General features: G+C 43.9%; 2 protein-coding genes across 4 annotated transcripts in view; one reads left to right on the forward strand and one right to left on the reverse strand.

Annotated features, from left to right (window-relative positions):
- HACD3 (3-hydroxyacyl-CoA dehydratase 3) overlaps nt 1–2,415 on the reverse strand; it is a 38,827-nt gene extending 36,412 nt beyond the window's left edge. Inside the window, exon 1 of the mRNA XM_045810614.2 lies at nt 2,169–2,415. Coding sequence (XP_045666570.1) covers nt 2,169–2,255 — 87 coding nt within the window. The 5' untranslated portion in view covers nt 2,256–2,415. The remainder of the gene's footprint in view (nt 1–2,168) is intronic.
- An 8,877-nt stretch (nt 2,416–11,292) lies between these two features.
- Nucleotides 11,293–18,120, forward strand: part of DPP8 (dipeptidyl peptidase 8) — a 70,096-nt gene continuing 63,268 nt past the window's right edge. The window contains exons 1-3 of one of the 3 annotated variants that reach the window (XM_045810628.2): nt 11,293–11,517; nt 13,233–13,370; nt 15,582–15,851. In XM_045810628.2, the coding sequence (XP_045666584.1) occupies nt 13,334–13,370; nt 15,582–15,851 (307 nt within the window). In that variant the 5' untranslated portion in view covers nt 11,293–11,517; nt 13,233–13,333. The remainder of the gene's footprint in view (nt 11,518–13,232; nt 13,371–15,581; nt 15,852–18,120) is intronic. The other 2 variants (XM_045810626.2, XM_087856849.1) reach the window with 2 other exon arrangements.

The following is an 18,120-nucleotide window of genomic DNA, read 5'->3' on the forward strand; positions in this document are numbered from 1 at the left end:
AACACTTAACCTCATTTCTGGAAGTCATCTCTAACAATACATAAGAGAGGTAACAAATTCCTTTAACACCAGAGACCTGGTTCATATTCAACTCCAATTCTACCAATAAACATACTCCTACACAAAACTTTTTGTGTGTGTAATATGCTTCTTTTAGATAGTACGCTCTTGGAAAGCCAAGGCTGTCTGACTCATCTCTGTAAATCTCTAGTACCTTACACAGGATAGAGGACTTCTTTTATGAGTGGTATTAACACATTGCTTGGGGGGGGGGATTTTTTTTTTTCCCCAAAATAAAAGGATTTCTGTCTCCAAAAGAAACTACCATTTTTCCCTCCACCTCTGCATTTCCTTAACTATCATACGTTTCGAATGTATACCTTTCCATATCTCTAAATATACCAAATATGATTAACATGTGTTCATATTTCTTAGAAGAGGTTTAGATCTCTCAAGACAGGGGCGCCTGGGTGGCTCAGGCGTTAAGCGTGTGCCTTTGGCTCAGGGCGTGATCCCAGGGTCCTGGGATCGAGCCCCACATCGGGCTTCTCTGCTGGGAGCCTGCTTCTTCCTCTCCCACTCCCCCTGCCTGTGTTCCCTCTCTCGCTGGCTGTTTCTCTCTCTATCAAATAAATAAATAAAATCTTTAGATCTCTCAAGACAAACCTAAGTATAATGCATTCTTTCATTTGTTCAACTAATTTCCATTTCTTTCCACTACCACCACCACCATCCTATTCCCCTAAAAACACCTTTAGTGTTTGCAGCTTCAAAAGTATAGCAGAATAGTACATTCTTATTACATGATAACATCTAGAGAGGGGAGGGCCTGAGTTTCATTAGTCTACATAATGCTTGGCTAAATTACTTTTTTAAAAAAGAGACTGTCATAACTTGTGTTCCACAGTTACTGAGAACCCTCTCCAGATGGAGACTGAGTCCCATCAACAAACATTTTGTTTCCTTCTTTACTGCAACACCCTGGAGCGGAGTAGAGGGAGACAGCACAGAACATTTACTCTTCTTCTGATGCGAAGTATTCAGTCTGGTTTAGCACATTACATGACACACCATGTAATGTCACATCCTATTTAAAGGCATTCTGGCCAGTTCTGTCTTTATCTTTCAGTGGGAAAACGGGTTTAAATTCCAGAAACAAAGATGCAATTCAACAAATTCAAATCCACACCCAGAGAGCACCTACACTTTGCAAGAAATATGCCAGACAGGTGGACAGATAGAAATATGAACGACTGAGTCAAAGGCAGAGAAAGTTAGGTGGCGTGAAGGAGATCACAAATTGCCACAGATGTCATGGAGAAGTAGTGAGTAAGGATGACTGGAGAAAGAACATTCCAGACTGAAAACTCCACAGTTTCTCAAAACCTGGAATCCTGGATGGTTTGGACAGAGGCAGGGGGTACACAGGTCCTGGTATCTCCACCATTTAGGAGGCACGGGCTTGTTCATACAGGGAGCTAAGGAAATCAAACATAAATGCTTGATGTAACTTAATTTTTAAGTTCTCTATGCAACTCCGCAAACCTGAGCTCACAGCCTTCAGAACAGGGGGGAAATCACTTTCTCCGGGTCTTCCGGATTTTAAAATTAAAATTAACAAGAATGATTTCCATCACTGAACGGTTGGAAGGTGGGTGTGGCCCCTCTGGGGGCAGCGGCGACCGGCCTTATGAACGTCAGACGGGCCTGGCTGGACCTCTCTGGCCAGCGCCGGACGTCCAGCCAGGACCCAGCAAGCCGTCATTCTGCACCCCAGGCCCAAAGAGCTCATCCCATGCCTCGAAGGGCCTAGGCAAACCCGAACCCCGACGGCTAGGCCTCCGGGGCCGGGCGCGGGCTCCATCAGGCCGCAGGCTGTGAACAAAGAGAAGGCCCGGGGCAGCCTCAGAGAGCCACGCAGGGCTCACGCAGCATCCGAAGGTACCTGCAGCCGTCAGGGGGTTGCGCCCCAGGCCCGGGGTCTAAGGGAGTTCCTCCACAAGGGCCAGCCCCTGCCCTGGCCCGGACGCCGAGAGTGCACCGCGTCGCCTAACCCGTTGGCGCACTGCAGGCTCTCCCGCGCGCACCCGGACAAAGGGGATGGGGGAGATCGGCGGTTCCCGGGAGCTGCGACCCCCGCTCGTCCCGCCGCCCGCCCCGGCTTTTACCTGCACGTCACTCAGCTCCACGCGCAGATACAGCTCGCGGTGTCGCTGAGCCCAGTAGACGTGCGGCGTCAGCACCTGATTCTCCATGGCCACACTGCCCAGGGCGCGGGGAGACGATCGCTGCGCCTCGCTGCCTCGGATAGTGCGCGACTGGAGCCGGCCGAACGCAGGCCACAACCCCCCGCGCTCTTGAGCGCCGGCAGCCGGCCACCTCGAGACACCCCACGCTCGCAGGGTGCGCTTGCGCAATGAAGGTTGGGGGCGGTGGCGGCGCGAGCTCTTGGCCTCCGCTCAAGCCGGGAGGGGGCGGAGCCGGGCAAAGGTGGGAAGGGCCGGTGACGCCAGAGCCTGAAGCGGCGGCCTGGGAGGGTGGGAGTCCGCAGGTGCATGCATGGCGCTTTTCTCTCTTCTCCGTGGCGATGTTTCAAGATAGGCTTAAAAATGAAAAATGCTGGAGACACAGAAAGGACCGATCAGCATGGGAAAGGGCTTGGGACTGGTGTATCTGGAAGGTCCCTCCCGTTCTATCACCTATTAATTCAACGTTTACTAAGCGCCTACTGATTGCGGTGGGCTTCAAAGCTCAACACTGGAGCTACAGCAGTAAGGCACAGTCCCTGCCTGCTGTCCTGGAACCCTGCAATTACAAACACAATAAGGATGATGGTGGCTATAGGGGAAGCACTGTGGGAAGAGGGTAGAAAAGTGTTCTAAGAGGGGAGATCGCGTAAGCGTAAAGGCCAGAGATTTTCTGTGCGGTCCCATAGAACTTTATGCCGTGATGGAAATGTTCCATTCTGCGCTGATCGGTATGGCAGCCACTAGCCACATGAGGCTTTTGAGTACTCGAACGTGGCTACTGAGACTGAGAAATTGAATTTTCTATTTTATTTACTTCTAATTAATTTAAATAGTGACATAACAGCGGCTATCCTACGGGACAGAGCAGGAGACTTGTCGCTCTTAAAATAGGAAACCCAAACTAGAAGCAACGCTAATTAGTGTCTAATTTAAGCTGTATCCACTTTCATTCCTGAGTCGGCTTCGGTGAAGAACTGAATAGGAAGCAACGTTACTGTGAAAACCAGAAGTCTGGGACAAAAATGAAACTTATAATTCATTTCTGTTAGCACTATTAGCATTTATTTAGTGAAGTGCTGAGCACAGGGACCCAGAGATGAAGAGAAACGATGTGGGCTCTCAGGAAACGTTTAATTCAGGGGGTGGATAGTATAAAATATGGGGGTTTTCATATGGTGAATGCACAGAGCTTACAAAGGCAGGCAGGTGGGAACTGAGGGGTCTGGAAACCATGGGTGGACATTTGAGAGTGAGTCCTTGAGAGCTGGACAGTGAAATGTGGGGAGGATTTTGATAAAGAAAGAAGCAGAGGTGGGATAGTGGAAGCATGGGGCAGGAGTCCAAAGGTGAAGAAATGTGGACCGTTCTGTGTGCTAGGGTTTAAGGGCACGGAGAATAGAAATCACACCCTGGATCTAGAAAGGCGGAGAAGGAGTGAGTTAGGAAAGTCTTTGCTTCAGGGAGTATTCGTCCTGTATCCCACAGACACATGGAAGCCAGGGAAGTTTGTTAAACTGGCCAGTAGCCAAATCAAATATGTGCTTGGCAGGAACACCTATCAGTGGGGAGGAATTGATAATAGGCAAACTGGTTGGAGGTGATGCAGTCAGCTGGGTAAGCCATAATGAAAGCAGTAAACTTGATAGCCTTGAATTTTAAAAATAAAATATTTTTGAAATGATAACAGTGTTGTTGTTGCATTGTCTTTAATACAATGCAGATCCAATATAGGGCTCTTTTTAAAAATTGAAGTATACAGGAAATGAGCAAATTTGAAATGTTTATCTTAAGCTGAATTGTTACTTACATTTATATCTGTGTCATTAATTACCATCTAGATCAAGATTGGGAACATTTCCAGCATACCCGGGGTTTCTCTTAGATTAGTATACCTTTGCTTCCCAACCCTTCCTCCAAAATTTCTATCGTGACCTCTATCACCATAAAGTAGATTTTGTCTGTTCTTGAATTTCCCATAAATGGAATGGTTTTAGTTTGTTTCTGCAGTGTTGTATTTCATTGTATGAATATACCACAAATTATTTATCCGTTCTCGTGATGAAAGACATTTGCATTGTTTCCCATTTTTAGCTATTATAAATAATGGAATGCAATGAACATTTATGTCCCTATCTTTTGGTATATAAATGTGCTTAATTCTCTTGGATAAATACGTAGGAGTAGAAATGCTAGGCCACAGGGTAGGTGCATGTTGCATGTTAGTAGGTAAGCAGATTTTGTCTTTGTTTTTAGTATAGTTGACAGGACATAAGCAGTTTCAGAAAGTGTTCTATCAGTTTACAAACCTACAGGCAATGTTTGAAAGTTCCAGTCGCTTTATTTCCTTGGTATTTTCAGTCTTTCTAATTTTAGCCATTCTGGTGGTGGGTATGTAATAAACAGTAAAATAATTTCAATTCAGAGTACTGAAAACACGAGGCTTATCAGCTGACCTCCACCCAAGGTGGAAGCTATGGATAAGCAAGAAGATTGACTCTTGACATTTTGCTCCAGATCCTCTATAAGAAAGGTCCGAAGGAAGGGGGCCTATCCAGCCTGCTTCAACTAACCTCCATGGCTAACCTACTGGAAACTTCTCTCTGCCTGAGTTTGCATATCCATCAAATGAGAGAGTTAGAGTCAGTCCTTTCTGTACTTATTAGCTATTACTAAATTTTCCTGCAAAGAGACCAGCTTTTATGGACCCTTTTCTCCAGGGGAAATCCAATAAGAAAAAAACTGAAATAGAAAGAAGAATGAGTAGCGTCCAGGTAAACTATAAAACGAAAAGATGGCAGAAGGGTTAAAAAGACAGAGCCAAGTAACACTGCCAAGCTCAATGAAGTAAGGCTGGGTATTTTATGATAATACTAGTCAAATAAAAATGCAAATGAAGCACTAACTATCCTACCTTCTAGATGCAACCTCCTCCCCCACCCCGCCCCCGCCAGGGCCAGGGCCCTCTCTCCCTTCTCAGGCCACAGGAGGCATTGCTAAATCCTCGCTGTGAATGAAGCGCACACTCAGTGATTAAGGGGTTTTTTCCAGCCTTTGACTAGTGATCATGCACATTTTCCTAGTTCACCTTTTTACAGAGTCTTCTATTCCCTGGAGAAGTTTTAGAAAACGAGCTGTAGAATTTGGCTGTCTTGTCCCTCACCCAGAATCACCTAGGGAAATACCCTTAACGAAACTCATGTTTGTCTAGCCAACACAGAGCTGAGTGGGGAGGACAGCTCACTGGGTCAGCCCACGCACCTCTTGGGGCACTGGGTGAACCCAGCTCATGTCCCTGTGACCTCCTAGCTAGTCCAAGAGGATGGTCACTGCAGGCACTGACAGAAAATCTTCCTCTCGGTCTGCCAACCCATAGTCTAGAACGATGGGCAAAATGACCGCTTGGGTATGGGCAGTGGTCTTTCCACCCTATTCAGTTTGATCTCTGATAATTCCTGGCTCTCTGAACTGCCTGATTGGTTGCCAGGTGCAGACAGTTGGTATGCTACCCTTTGCGTAAAAAAATAGTGGACTAGTAGGAGGAATAATCATCTATCCACATGCATTTGTTAAGCGTCGGACTCTTGGCTTCTGCGCAGGTCATAATCTCAGGGTCATGAGATCAAGTCCTTAGTCTGGGTCTGTGCTCAGCGGGGAGTCTGCTTGAGATTCTTTCTCTCTCTCTCCGCCCCTCTCCCCCTTCGTGTGCTCTCTCTCTCTCAAATAAATAAATAAAAATCTTTTTAAAAATAAAAATAACTTCAAGAAAGTTTGATGGTGTTTGTGGTGTTCCGTGGTGAAGATGTTCGTGGTGTTACATGGTGAAATGTTGGAAATTACACAAGGAGAACGACCAAATGAATGTTAGCATAGTCGCTCAATGGAAAAACAACACAGCAGTGCAAAATGGTGAATTCGAAACTAGCACTATTGAAAATGTTTATGATAAAAAAATACAAAATTTCCAATTACAGGGGTGTCTGGCTGGCTCAGTCAGAAGAGCATGTGGCTCTTGATCTCAGGGTCGTGAGTTCAAGCCCCGTGTTGGGTGGTAGAGATTACTTAAATAAAATACAAATTAAAAAATTTTTCAAAAATTCCAGTTGCAACTTTACATAGTGCTACAAGACAGGGACGTACCTTGTGTGTTTTTTTTTTAAGATTTTTATTTATTTATTTGACAGAGATAGAGACAGCCAGAGAGAGAGAGAACACAAGCAGGGGGAGTGGGAGAGAAAGAAGCAGGCTCATAACAGAGGAGCCTGATGTGGGGCTCGATCCCATAACACGGGGATCACGCCTTGAGCCGAAGGCAGACGCTTAACCGCTGTGCCACCCAGGCGCCCCCGTACCTTGTGTTTTTGTTTTGCTTCATTATAACCCTGGATCCTTCCCAACTTAGGGGGTTAAGATGTGGTAACCCTTGCTCTTCTGCAGTTACAATGATGGGAACAGAGAACAGAGACATCAAATTCTTCTCTTTAAACCTGGATGCATGGGGGCACCTGGGTGGCACAGCGGTTAAGCGTCTGCCTTCGGCTCAGGGCGTGATCCCCGTGTTATGGGATCGAGCCCCACGTCGGGCTCCTCTTCTGGGAGCCTGCTTCTTCCTCTCCCACTCCCCCTGCTTGTGTTCCCTCTCTCGCTGGCTGTCTCTATCTCTGTCAAATAAATAAATAAAATCTTTAAAATAAAAGAAACCTGGATGCACGTGTAAAACAGAAATTATTTGGAATAGGGATGGGCTAAATGGGTGATGGGTATTAAGGAGGGCACTTGTGATGAGCACTGTGTGTTAGTGATGAGTCACTAAATTCTCTTCCTGAAACCGATACTCTACTATATGTTAACTAACTTAAATTTAAATTAAAAAGTATACAAATAAAATAACATACAATAAAACATTTGAAATAATATGCAGATTAAATAAAAAATTTCCAAGCAGAATAGGGAGAAAAAAGTCAAAGGAGAAGTAAGGACTCTGCTCAGTGGCCTGGCATTTATACAAATGATAAACCTGACTTTGGAGTTTAGTAAACACCAAGAGGATTTTTTAAATTTTTAAAAAAGATTTTATTTATTTATTTGTCAGAGAGAAAGAGAGAGCACAAGCAGGGGGAGCGACAGACAGAGGGAGAAGCAGACTTCCCCCTGACCAGGGAGGCCCACACGGGACTCGATCCGAGGACCCCGGAATCACGACGGCAGCCAGAGGCAGACACTCAACCAACTGAGCCACCCAGGCCTCCTTAGGATTTTTTTTAAAGACTTATTTTTTTTAATAAAGATTTTATTCATTTACTTACTTATTTGAGAGAGAGGCTGTGCATGAGTGAGGGGAGGGGTGGAGGGAGAGGGAGAGAAAGAATCTCAAGCAGGCTCCATGCCCAGAGTGGAACTGGATGCAGAGCTTGATCTCAGGGTTCTGAGACCTGAGGATCACGACCTGAGCCAAAATCAAAAGTCGGATACTCAACCAAGTGAGCCACCTAGGCACCCGGAAAGATTTATTTATTTTATTTTAGAAAGAGAGAGAGGGAGAGAGCAGGCAGGGGGAGGGGCAGAGAAAGAGGGGGTGAGAACCCTTAAGCAGACTCCCCGCTGAGCGCAGAGCCCAATGCAGGGCTCAATCCCAGGACCCTGAGACCATGACCTGAGCCAAAATCAAGAGCCAGCTGCCCAACTGACCGAGCCACCCAGGAGCCCCAGTAGGAGGGTTTTTTTTAAAGGGGCAGGGAGAGCTAAGGGAGTCCCTTGAGAAGGAGCCTGGATCTTGCCCTCTCCTCCCCTTAAGGGCTTCTCCAAAGCTGAAGGGAATAGTAGACCCCGCCCTCGACACCCGTGGCAGGTTTAGGGATCTAGGGAAAGAAAAGAAAAGACCTGTGCTCATGACCAGGCATTAGTGCAAGACCCTTGAGAAGCAGTTGCGCCTAGTAGAGATAAAGGTTGAATATTAGCAAGAGGGCCCCAGGCACCCTGGATGTAGGTAAAGGTGCAGGAGAATATGTAAGAAGGGCTAGCCATTGCGGCAGAGACTGACAGATAACAGATCTCATTGGGGACTTCCTGATGCGGGGGAGGGCATACCTGAAGATTAGCTGTCTGTTCATTTCCTAGTGCAGCAAGTAATACAATACCACAAATGGGGGTGGTGGGGGGGTGCTTAAAACAACAGAAATCTGTTCTCTTACAGTTCTGGAGGCTAGAAGTCCAAAATCAAGTCGCTGGCGGGACCACGCCCCCCTGAAGGTTCTAGGCAAGAATTCAACCTGTTGGTTGCTGGCAATCCTTGATGCTCTTTGGATTATAGGGGGATCATGACAATCTCTGCCTCTGTTGTTACATGACCTTCTCTGTGGGTTATCTGTTCTTATTTCCTCATATGATCTTTTTTTTTAAGATTTCATTTATTTGAGAGAGAGAGAGCACAAGCAGGGAGAGCAGCAGAGGGAGAGGGAGAAGCAGGCTCTCTACTGAGAGGGAGCCCAATGCGGGGCTGGATCCCAGGACCCCTGGATCACAACCTGAGCCGAAGGCAGATGCTTCACCGACTGAGACAGGTGCCCCTCATATGGCCTTCTCATAAGGACACCAGTCAATGGATTTGGGACCCACTCAACTCTAACATGATCTTACTTTAACTAATAACATCTGCAAAGACACGATTTCCAAGTAAGGTCACGTTATGAGGTTCTGGATGGACGTGGATTTGGGGAGGACACTCTTCAGACCAGTACAGCTGTGATGAAGGACATCTTAAGAGATCCTGGTATAGAACAGGGTTATATATTTTCATTCATTCATCTCAGCGCTGTTACTGAACTCATTTGATAGATGAGAGAAACCAAGCTTAGGAAAGCCTAATATCACTGTCACTAAGGAGAGGAGCCAGGATGTGAACCCACGTCTGGCTGATGCCAGGAGTAACAGAGGAGAAGTACCATTGCTTGAAGATCATAGAGTGTTAGACACAGAAGGACTGTTAGGTTGGTCTCTGCTGAGGCCCAGTGTAGAAAACTGTCAGGGTCTCTAAAACATAAGTCCAGACCCGGACAAGGACCTGATTGCCCCAAGCAGGCATGGCTTCTGGATGCAGCCCAGATTTCCCTAGGAATGGTTCTCCCTGGGCCTTGCCACCCTAGCTTTTACTCACACTTCCTGCCTGCCATCCATTATGCCAGAACGTGACTGTTATGTTATGCAGGCACAGATCTGTGTCAACACTGCCATGCTATTTATTCAGCCTTGTGTGCTAGACGACTTGCCTTTTCCTGATGAGTTCCTAGAGCGCAGGGCCCCAAAAAGCTGACTAGGCTTTGTCACACACACAAGCTTGGCAAGACCCAGGCCTGACTGAGCCAGCCAGTGAAGATACAACGAGCCACTTTAGATTCAGACAGTTTATTGCTTACCTATACAACAAAAGGAAGAATGCATTAAGGTGCCAGCTGCCAGTGGTCCTTGTCCCACAAATCAAAACAGAGAATATTGAAACAGAAGAGGCCAGATGACTGCAATACAAGTTCTGGGATACCCAGCTGCTGAAAAGCCCATTCTAGACTGCAGCCAAGTGATTCTTACATTCTGCAGCTCTATTCTGAGGGGGTGGGCAGAAAGCCCACACCTCGTCAGAACCTGGGAGATGAGAAGCCGTCAGGGGAGACGACCCTAAGATCCTCATAAGCCTCCCATCCTCTGCTGTTCTGGGAGGATCACAAAGCATTCTGCTAAGACTCAGCAAAGCTTTGGTTCGAGGCCTGCGAGGCCTAGGCAGAACATGCAAGCTCGCCAGGGTACACGATGGAGATATTCCCCTACAGCCTTCTCTGGTTTGAGGCTTTTTAAGCCCACCATAGAGAAAATACGATTGAAAACCAAGAAATCTAATCTAGATCAAGCCATAATTAGCCAAGTGACTTAACCTCTCCAGAGCTTGCTTTTTTTTTTAATCCATAAAATTATGTATTTTTGTTTGGTTGCTTTTTGCGAGGACTTTTTCCTCTTATTAGGGTGTAAACTGCACAAAGGGATCTTGTCTACTGTATTCACTATTGCAGCCCCAGTGCTTAGAACAGTGATAGGCACATGGCAGTGATTCGAGGAACACTTGGTTGAAGGAAATGAACTGCAAGATATTACATTGTATTTTGCTAGTATGTGCATGTGCATTCAAAGCCTTAAAACATACTCTCAGGTCATTTGCAGAAAATTCACAGAGGAGTCCCAGTGAAAATGACTGTACTTTTCTTTTAAGGGAGCCCAACTAAAAAAAGCCTCCAAAGTGAGTAACTACATAATGAGGAAAGGAACGTGGCACCCAAATAGATCTTTTACAAGTGCTATTATAATAAATCCTAATGACACACACCTCTGACACATTGCTCTTGGTAATAATAGAAAGGAGAGGAGGCCCGGCTTTTCCATTGCTCTGTTCTACACCTGCCACTTTCCCAATCATTCCCAGGCTCCCTTTTTCTCAGCCAATGCATGGTGTAAAATAGGACAAAGATTATGGGGTCAAGGGACCTGTCTCTTGTTGTAATTACAGCAAGTCGCTCATTTCCTGCCCTAGCCCCCACTTTCCTCCTTTTATGTGTGATTGTACCACATAATGGTTTTTCTTAATTATAACTGTGTTATATCTCTTCTACAGATAAACCATGGCTCAAAGAGATGGAATGACCTGCTAAAAATTACTAATTAGTATGAGAACCAAGTCCCTCCCCTCTGTCATCTCCACGAAGGGGCAAGGATTTTTGCTGGCTTGCTCCTTGCCCTAATCTCAGCGTCTACAACTCTGCCTGGCACATAGCAGGCACTCATATATATTTTTGAATGAAAAAAAAAAAAATGAGTAAGTAGAGGCGCGCCACAGTGCGTCCTGCGGCTTCCAGCAAGTCGCTGCCTCTTTCTGGATTTCATCGGTCCCCGTCCCGCGCCCGGTTCGTTCCTCCGGCCACTAGGCTGCACTGTGGCAACGCACCCCACCCAGCAGGGAGCGGCGCCCTTCTTGGCCCCGCGGAGCCTTCGCTGGTCGGAGGGCGGGTCGCGAGGAACCGGAAGTGCCGAAGCGCAGCTGCCGCCGCTGCCGCTACCGCTACCGCCGCCGCCGCCGCCTTTAAGTGCCGTGTTCGCCGCCTGGGTTATCACCGGCTCGGTCGCCGAGGAAGCCGCCGCAGCGGGGTCGGGAGTGGAGGCGGCGCGGCATGAAGCGGCGCAGGCCCGCTCCGTAGCACGCGTCGGGACGCTCCGGGCGGGGCCGGGGGGGAAGGTGCAGTATCCGCCCCCTCTCCTTCCCCTTCGCCCGCGAGGCCTGGGCCCCAGCCCGGCGGGCCCGCTCCGCCTCACGGAGGAACCGCCCGGCGCGCTCTCCGGGTTAGCCCGCTCTGCGGTTTACCCGGCGCGCCGCCCTGCGCGGGTCGGAGCTGGTGGCGGGGCCCCGCTTGCCGGAAGAGGAAGCCGGGGCTCTGAGATTCCGAGTCCACCAACGTTCACTGGGCGCCCCCTGAGCGCTGGGTGCTGGCCTCCGGACTTCCACGTCCGTTATCTTAATTGAGCCTCGCTGGGGTTGGGTAATGCCCGGGCTTGCAGATGAGGAAACGGAAGCCCGCAGAGGCGAAGGGATCTGCCTAAAGTTCGACTGTGGCGGATCGGATTCGGACTGAGATTTTTTTGGTTTCCCAGCCGGTGTTGTGTTCCTTCCTCCTGCCTCACTAGGTCGATTCCCTCCCTGCTCACCGGCTCTTTCTCATTCTATTTCACACCCCCCGGGGCAGGATAGATACATTTCTTTCCCCCGCCCCACCTCTCCCCTCACACACTTTCTCCTGAGACTTCCAACACTTGGCATCCCCCCATTCTCCTCAACATTCTCTGCTACACCTGTCCTCTTCTTCCCCATTCATAGCTTTCCAGATCTTTGCCCCAGTCAGTGATAATGAACCTCTCAACTAGCTGTGGACCCTGAAGAGTGAAATAACTAGGCTTCAGTGAGGCGTGGGGTGTTCGACTGGACGACTGTTTGGCTCTTGGATTAAAAATAAGAATGCCGTTTGAGTCCGTCCAGATTCAGGAGTTCTGAAGTTATTCTCTAACCCAAGATGCTCTTCTCAGAGTGAGGGGCTTAGTGCATGGGACGGTGTCTTGACATCTTAGTCCGTTGTTCTTATGCTAGCATAACTTCACTGTTTTCCCTCCATTTGCCCCTGAGCTTTTCTCACCACATCTCTCTCCATCACCTGCTTGGGCGATGAGAGCCCAGAATTAAAACTGATAATGAAATAACAAGTGTAATCACCGATCCTCTTTTTTTTTTTTTTTTTTCCTTTTACTAAGTCAGAATTTCAACAACTTAATGCTTCCTTTTATGGAAAAGTTAGCTGGAAAGGAAAGGAGCAAAAGTGGAATGCACTTAAAATGGATAGCACATTCTTTGTCTTATGAAAAAAGTTATTAAATGCAAATTAGTTCCCTTTCCACAAAAATGGCCTGTTTATAATTCTTATTGGTTATTCCGAGTCTACTCCATCTCCAACCAGCTCAATATGTATTACGTAAAATAATGCAAATGTATTATTAATGTAAAAGCAGGAACAGGACCAAGCACACAAAGAAATGTTAGTAATCATCTGTCATTTTTGAGGATTTGTAGTAGCCACCTGAGTGACCTCACGTTTGTGTGCCTTCTATACTTTCCAAAGTTCTTCCATAGTTTTCCTTTTAATGTACATCTAGATGTCAGGATTTACACTATGGTTAGGATATCCTTTTGAGTAAATTAGGCTATACATTTCAGAATTTTTTTTTAAATTATTATTTTGATAATCTAAAATATAGATACAAAATAATTCAGGCATTATATATCACACCAAGAAGAATGTTTCTATATCAATGTTAAGTACTATTTACATTTAATCTTTTTGGCCACATATCCATTTCAATAATGATCAACAGCCTTATATCTTATTTCATTATCCTGGTGAGCAGGATTGGATGGTGAGAAAAGGAAAGACTCCTGTGAGAAGAGAGCAAGATGAGCAGAGGGATCTATGCTTGAAGTTGAGTCACTTGAAAAAAGATCTCTTTGAATGTGGAAGAGATCTGAGCAGATGAAAATACAATCAGGTAGGCACGAGGGAAGGGCCTTAAGTGAAGAGGTAGGTGGGGCAGTGACGTATATGCACCGTGCTGAAAACGTATGCTGATTCTCTTTTCTAATTTTTGAAATTAGAGCTTTGAGAATGTATTTGAATATAAGGTGTTAATGGAAATCTGGAACTTAAATCATTTTGTTAGACATTTGTGTAAATTACTAAAATTATATAGTATATCTAGCCTAGAAAAAGCAGGATATTTACTATAAACAGAGTAGTAGGATGTCATTTGAACTGTAAAATTTGAGAGTGTATGTGTGTGTGTAGAGAGACAGAAATAGTCCAGAGACCTAGTACAATTTAGGAATAGCAGGTGATTTGCTATTAATGAGTGCGAGCTAATGCAACTTTGACGTAGGAGAGCTGTCAAGTTAATGGTGACTCAGGAAGCTGGGCAGTAAGCCTTGGGAAATCTGCCTGCTGAGTTTCCTGGTTCTGTTCCCTAGCCTTATTCTTAGGAGCAGTGGTTTGGACATGAAGTTCCAATTTTAACAAAAGTTGAGAAAAATGAACATGGTTTGTGTAGCTTTTTCTCTCACTTGTCCCTAACTCTGTTAGAAGTGAAACTAGATCCACTGCCATATTTGATAGAAAGTAGGCCTCCCACTAACTTTTAGATGGGCAATCTCCACTGTCATATACTGCCATTTACTATCAGTGTGCTAAATAGCAGTTGAGCCAAAACAACTTCTCTGCTGGGCTGTTTGGATTTTGGTCCTTGGAGGTAAATGCCCCATTGTAGTAATGTTACAGGTTGGATACCTGATACAATTCTTAAATGGGTTTTCTGGTCATTTTTGCTACTGTTACATTGAAGATGGTAGTACAGTTCACTGTAGCATAAAAAAAGACACACTATCCTGGCCACACAGTTCATTTCATTTTGCATGCCATAATGCTTGCCTGGTGGACTAATTCACAACCCACACCTGCTAATTATTTTTTCTCTGTGGTTGGTAGTTACCCTGGACTCTTGTTAACCTGGGAAATTGAGCTTTAAAAAAAAGACATCCTATTAAATATACAACCATGCATTGATTGTTGTTCTAGAGTTAGTTACATAAATGTAATCTGTTTCTCTCCCATATCCACAGGTTGCTCCAGAATTTTTTTTATGTTGCTTCTTTTAGGTAGTTTCACAAATAATCCATGTCAGAATATCACACAATGGCTTGTTATAACCCTTCTAATTATTTTTTCTGATATGTCGCTGCTTTAAGTATTGAAATATTGTTTAAATATTGAAATAAAGGAAAATAATCCTCTTCTGAATTTGTAAAATGAAAAGAAATATCATCAGTAGGTGAAATACTAACACTTTCTAATACTAATTTCTACAGGGGTAGAGGTCTGAACTGGAAAATTAAGTTCAGATTTTTATCAGAATATCGATAGTGCAAACATTAAATGCTTTTTGCATAAACTACTTCACCTAATTAAAGCTAATTAAAGTAGTATCTTTTTTCTCCCATTTAATCATGAGAGTGAAAGTTACATAATCTGTAATAGTAGTTACATAAATTCCTTATAGTTACCAAAAGTGATCATAAGATAGTGATGTCTAGGCAAGAGCAGAAGACAAAGAAAAATGTACCAGCCAGTTAAGTCTTTTGTTGTTTGGAGTTCCACTTAAACGGAAACAGTATTTATATTATCTTGGTAAGTGCCTTAGGAAGTTTATTACAAGTAGATTGTTTGCTGCAATTTTATTACTGTTCTAATTGGTCATGATTATTTCTGTTAACTGAAGTCCACATTTATCAAATGTGTTACTTTTTTAAGTGCAAAAACACTTACCTCCCTTAGTACATTGAGATTCACTGTTGACATGCTCTTGGATAGAGCATAGCAGCCAACTGGCATATGGCCTGTTTCCTTCCAGTGTGGGAAAGAAAAAAGGAATTTTGGCAAGAGATATGTAAGGACAGCCTTTTATAAAAGTTGCTAAAGGGATTTATAGTCACAGTGAAACAGACATGACCTCAATTTTTTAAAAATCTCATTTTTAAACTGAACACAGAGAAGGTGGAGCTATTAACTTTCTTACTAGGTTTCATTGCAGCTGTGCTGAAGAGCATTTTTTTCTTGCCTTTTTGGTGGGGGGAACACTATCAGACTGTTATTCCCATTAATATAAAAGAGGACTGGCCTGTGAACAACTTCATATGCCTTCTTTTTCTAGGAAAATGCAACATGGCAGCAGCGATGGAAACAGAGCAGCTGGGTGTTGAGATCTTTGAAACTGCAGATTGTGAGGAGAATATTGAATCACAGGATCGGCCTAAATTGGAGCCATTTTATGTTGAGCGATATTCCTGGAGTCAGCTTAAAAAGCTCCTTGCTGATACCAGAAAATATCATGGCTACATGATGGCTAAGGCACCACATGATTTTATGTTTGTGAAGAGGAATGATCCAGATGGGCCTCATTCAGATAGGATCTATTACCTTGGTGAGTATGAAGTCATAGTTTCTGAGAGGAAATGCTTTCTTAATTCAAAATCTAGATAAAATTGGCACTCAAATTTTGGTGAATAAATAATGAATCATTGATGTTCCACTAAAGGAACAAAATGCATTTCCTTAGGAATGGTCAGATTAGGAACATAAACAGTAAAACCACGTTCAACAGTTGCTGCTTTTGTTTTTTTAAACCAAGGCTGGTTTTGGTGTCTTTTTCCTGAGCCTATTCACTCCAGATTTAAGATCCGTCTGAATTAAATATATTATGCCACTGACTGACTTCTTTGTTTATTAAATTTTTCTTAAAATTTTTATTTATTTATTTTAGAGATAGCGCCTGTGAGAGAGAGCGGGAGGGGGGAGGGGCAGAAGGGGAGGGAGAGGGACAAGTAGACTCCACATTGAGCCCCTTCGGGCTCACTCTCAACAACACTGAGATCATGACCTGAGCCTAAATCAAGAGTCAGCCCCTTCACCAACTAAGCCACCCAGGTGTCCTTTGTTTATTAAATTTTTAAAAATAGGTTTACTGCTTTCTTCCAAAGTTATTTTATTCATACACATATATATATTTTTAGAGATACTCTCTGCATTAGCCCACAGCAGTAATTCTAGATGCATTTTTTTTAACAGCTTTAGAGTATTCCATTATATAATTGTGCCATATTTATTTAACCATGCCTCTAATAAGGAACATTTAGGTTTTTCTATTATACTGTTACAAAAGATGAGGCAATGAATATCACTGTATTAGATCATTTGGTACATTTGTGAATTTACATATAGGACTAATTCCAAAGAGTGGAATTGCTGGGACAAAAGGTGTGTGTATTCTGAATTTTGGTTGATATTGCCAAATTATCCTTCTAACAAGGTTATAGGGTTTATATTCCTATCAGTGTTGTCTCAGAATATCTGTTTCTTCACACCTGTACCAGTAGTGAGTAATCATACTTTATCTTTTCCAGTCCGAATAATGAACAGTAATCTCATTGTAGTTGGGTTTTTAAATTACAGGTTTTTTTAATTGAGATATAATTGACATTATATTAGTTTCAGGTGTACAATATAAAGACTTGATACTTGTATACAGTATAAAAGGATCACCAAAATAAGTGATCTAGATCTTTTATAATATCTAGATATTAACTAGGTATCTTTGACCTTACAGATGAACGAAAAAATATTTTTTCTTATGATGAGAATTAGAATTAAGATCTCTCTTCACAACTTTCAAATATGCAATACAATGTTATGAATTATAGTCAACACTCTGTACATTACATTCCTATATCATAATTTTAATTCCAATTATAAGTGAGATTGAGCATCTTTTCACATATTTAAGAGACATTTGTATTTCCTTTTCTGTGACTTATTTATAATCATTGTCTATTTTTTATTGGATTGTAGGTGTTCTTTTTTTTAAAGTCTTTACCAATTTATACTTTATTGTTTTTTAGTTTATATATTTTTTTATTATTAACATATAATGTATTATTTGTTTCAGGGGTACAGGTCTGTGATTCATCAGTCTTACACAATACGCAGTACTCACCACAGCCCATACCCTCCCCAGTGTCCACCACCCATCCACCCCATCCCTCCCACCCCCCTCCACACCAGCAACCCTCAGTTTGTTTCCTGAGGTTAAGAGTCTCTTACGGTTTGTCTGCCTCTCTGGTTTCTTCTTGTTTCATTTTTTCCTCTCTTCCCCTATGATCCTCTGCCTTGTTTCTCACATTCCACACATCGGTGAGATCATATGATAATTGTCTTTCTCTGATTGACTTATTTCACTTAGCATAATACCCTCTAGTTCCATCCATGTCATTGCAAATGGTAAGATTTTTTGATGGCTGTATAATATTCCATTGTATATATATACCACATCTTGTTTATCCATTCATCTGTTGATGGACTTCTGGGCTCTTTCCATAGTTTGGCTATTGTGGACATTGCTGCTATGAACACTGGGGTGCAGGTGCTCCTTCAGAATCTTTGGGGTAAATACCCAGTAGTGCAATTGCTGGGTCCTAGGATATAGCTCTGTTTTCAGCTTTTTGAGGAACCCCCCCATACTGTTTTCCAGAGTGGCCGCATTCCCACCAACAGTGTAGAAGGGCTCCCTTTTCTCCGTATCCCTTTCCTGACTTGTTAATTTTAGCCATTCTGACTAGTGTGAGGTGGTATCTCATTGTGGTTTTGATTTGTATTTCCCTGTTGCCAAAAGATGTTGAGCACTTTTTCTTATGTCT

This window comes from Ursus americanus, chromosome 28 (assembly GCF_024610735.1).
Source record: "Ursus americanus isolate L20-20 chromosome 28, mUrsAme1.1.p, whole genome shotgun sequence".
NCBI lineage: Eukaryota > Metazoa > Chordata > Mammalia > Carnivora > Ursidae > Ursus > Ursus americanus.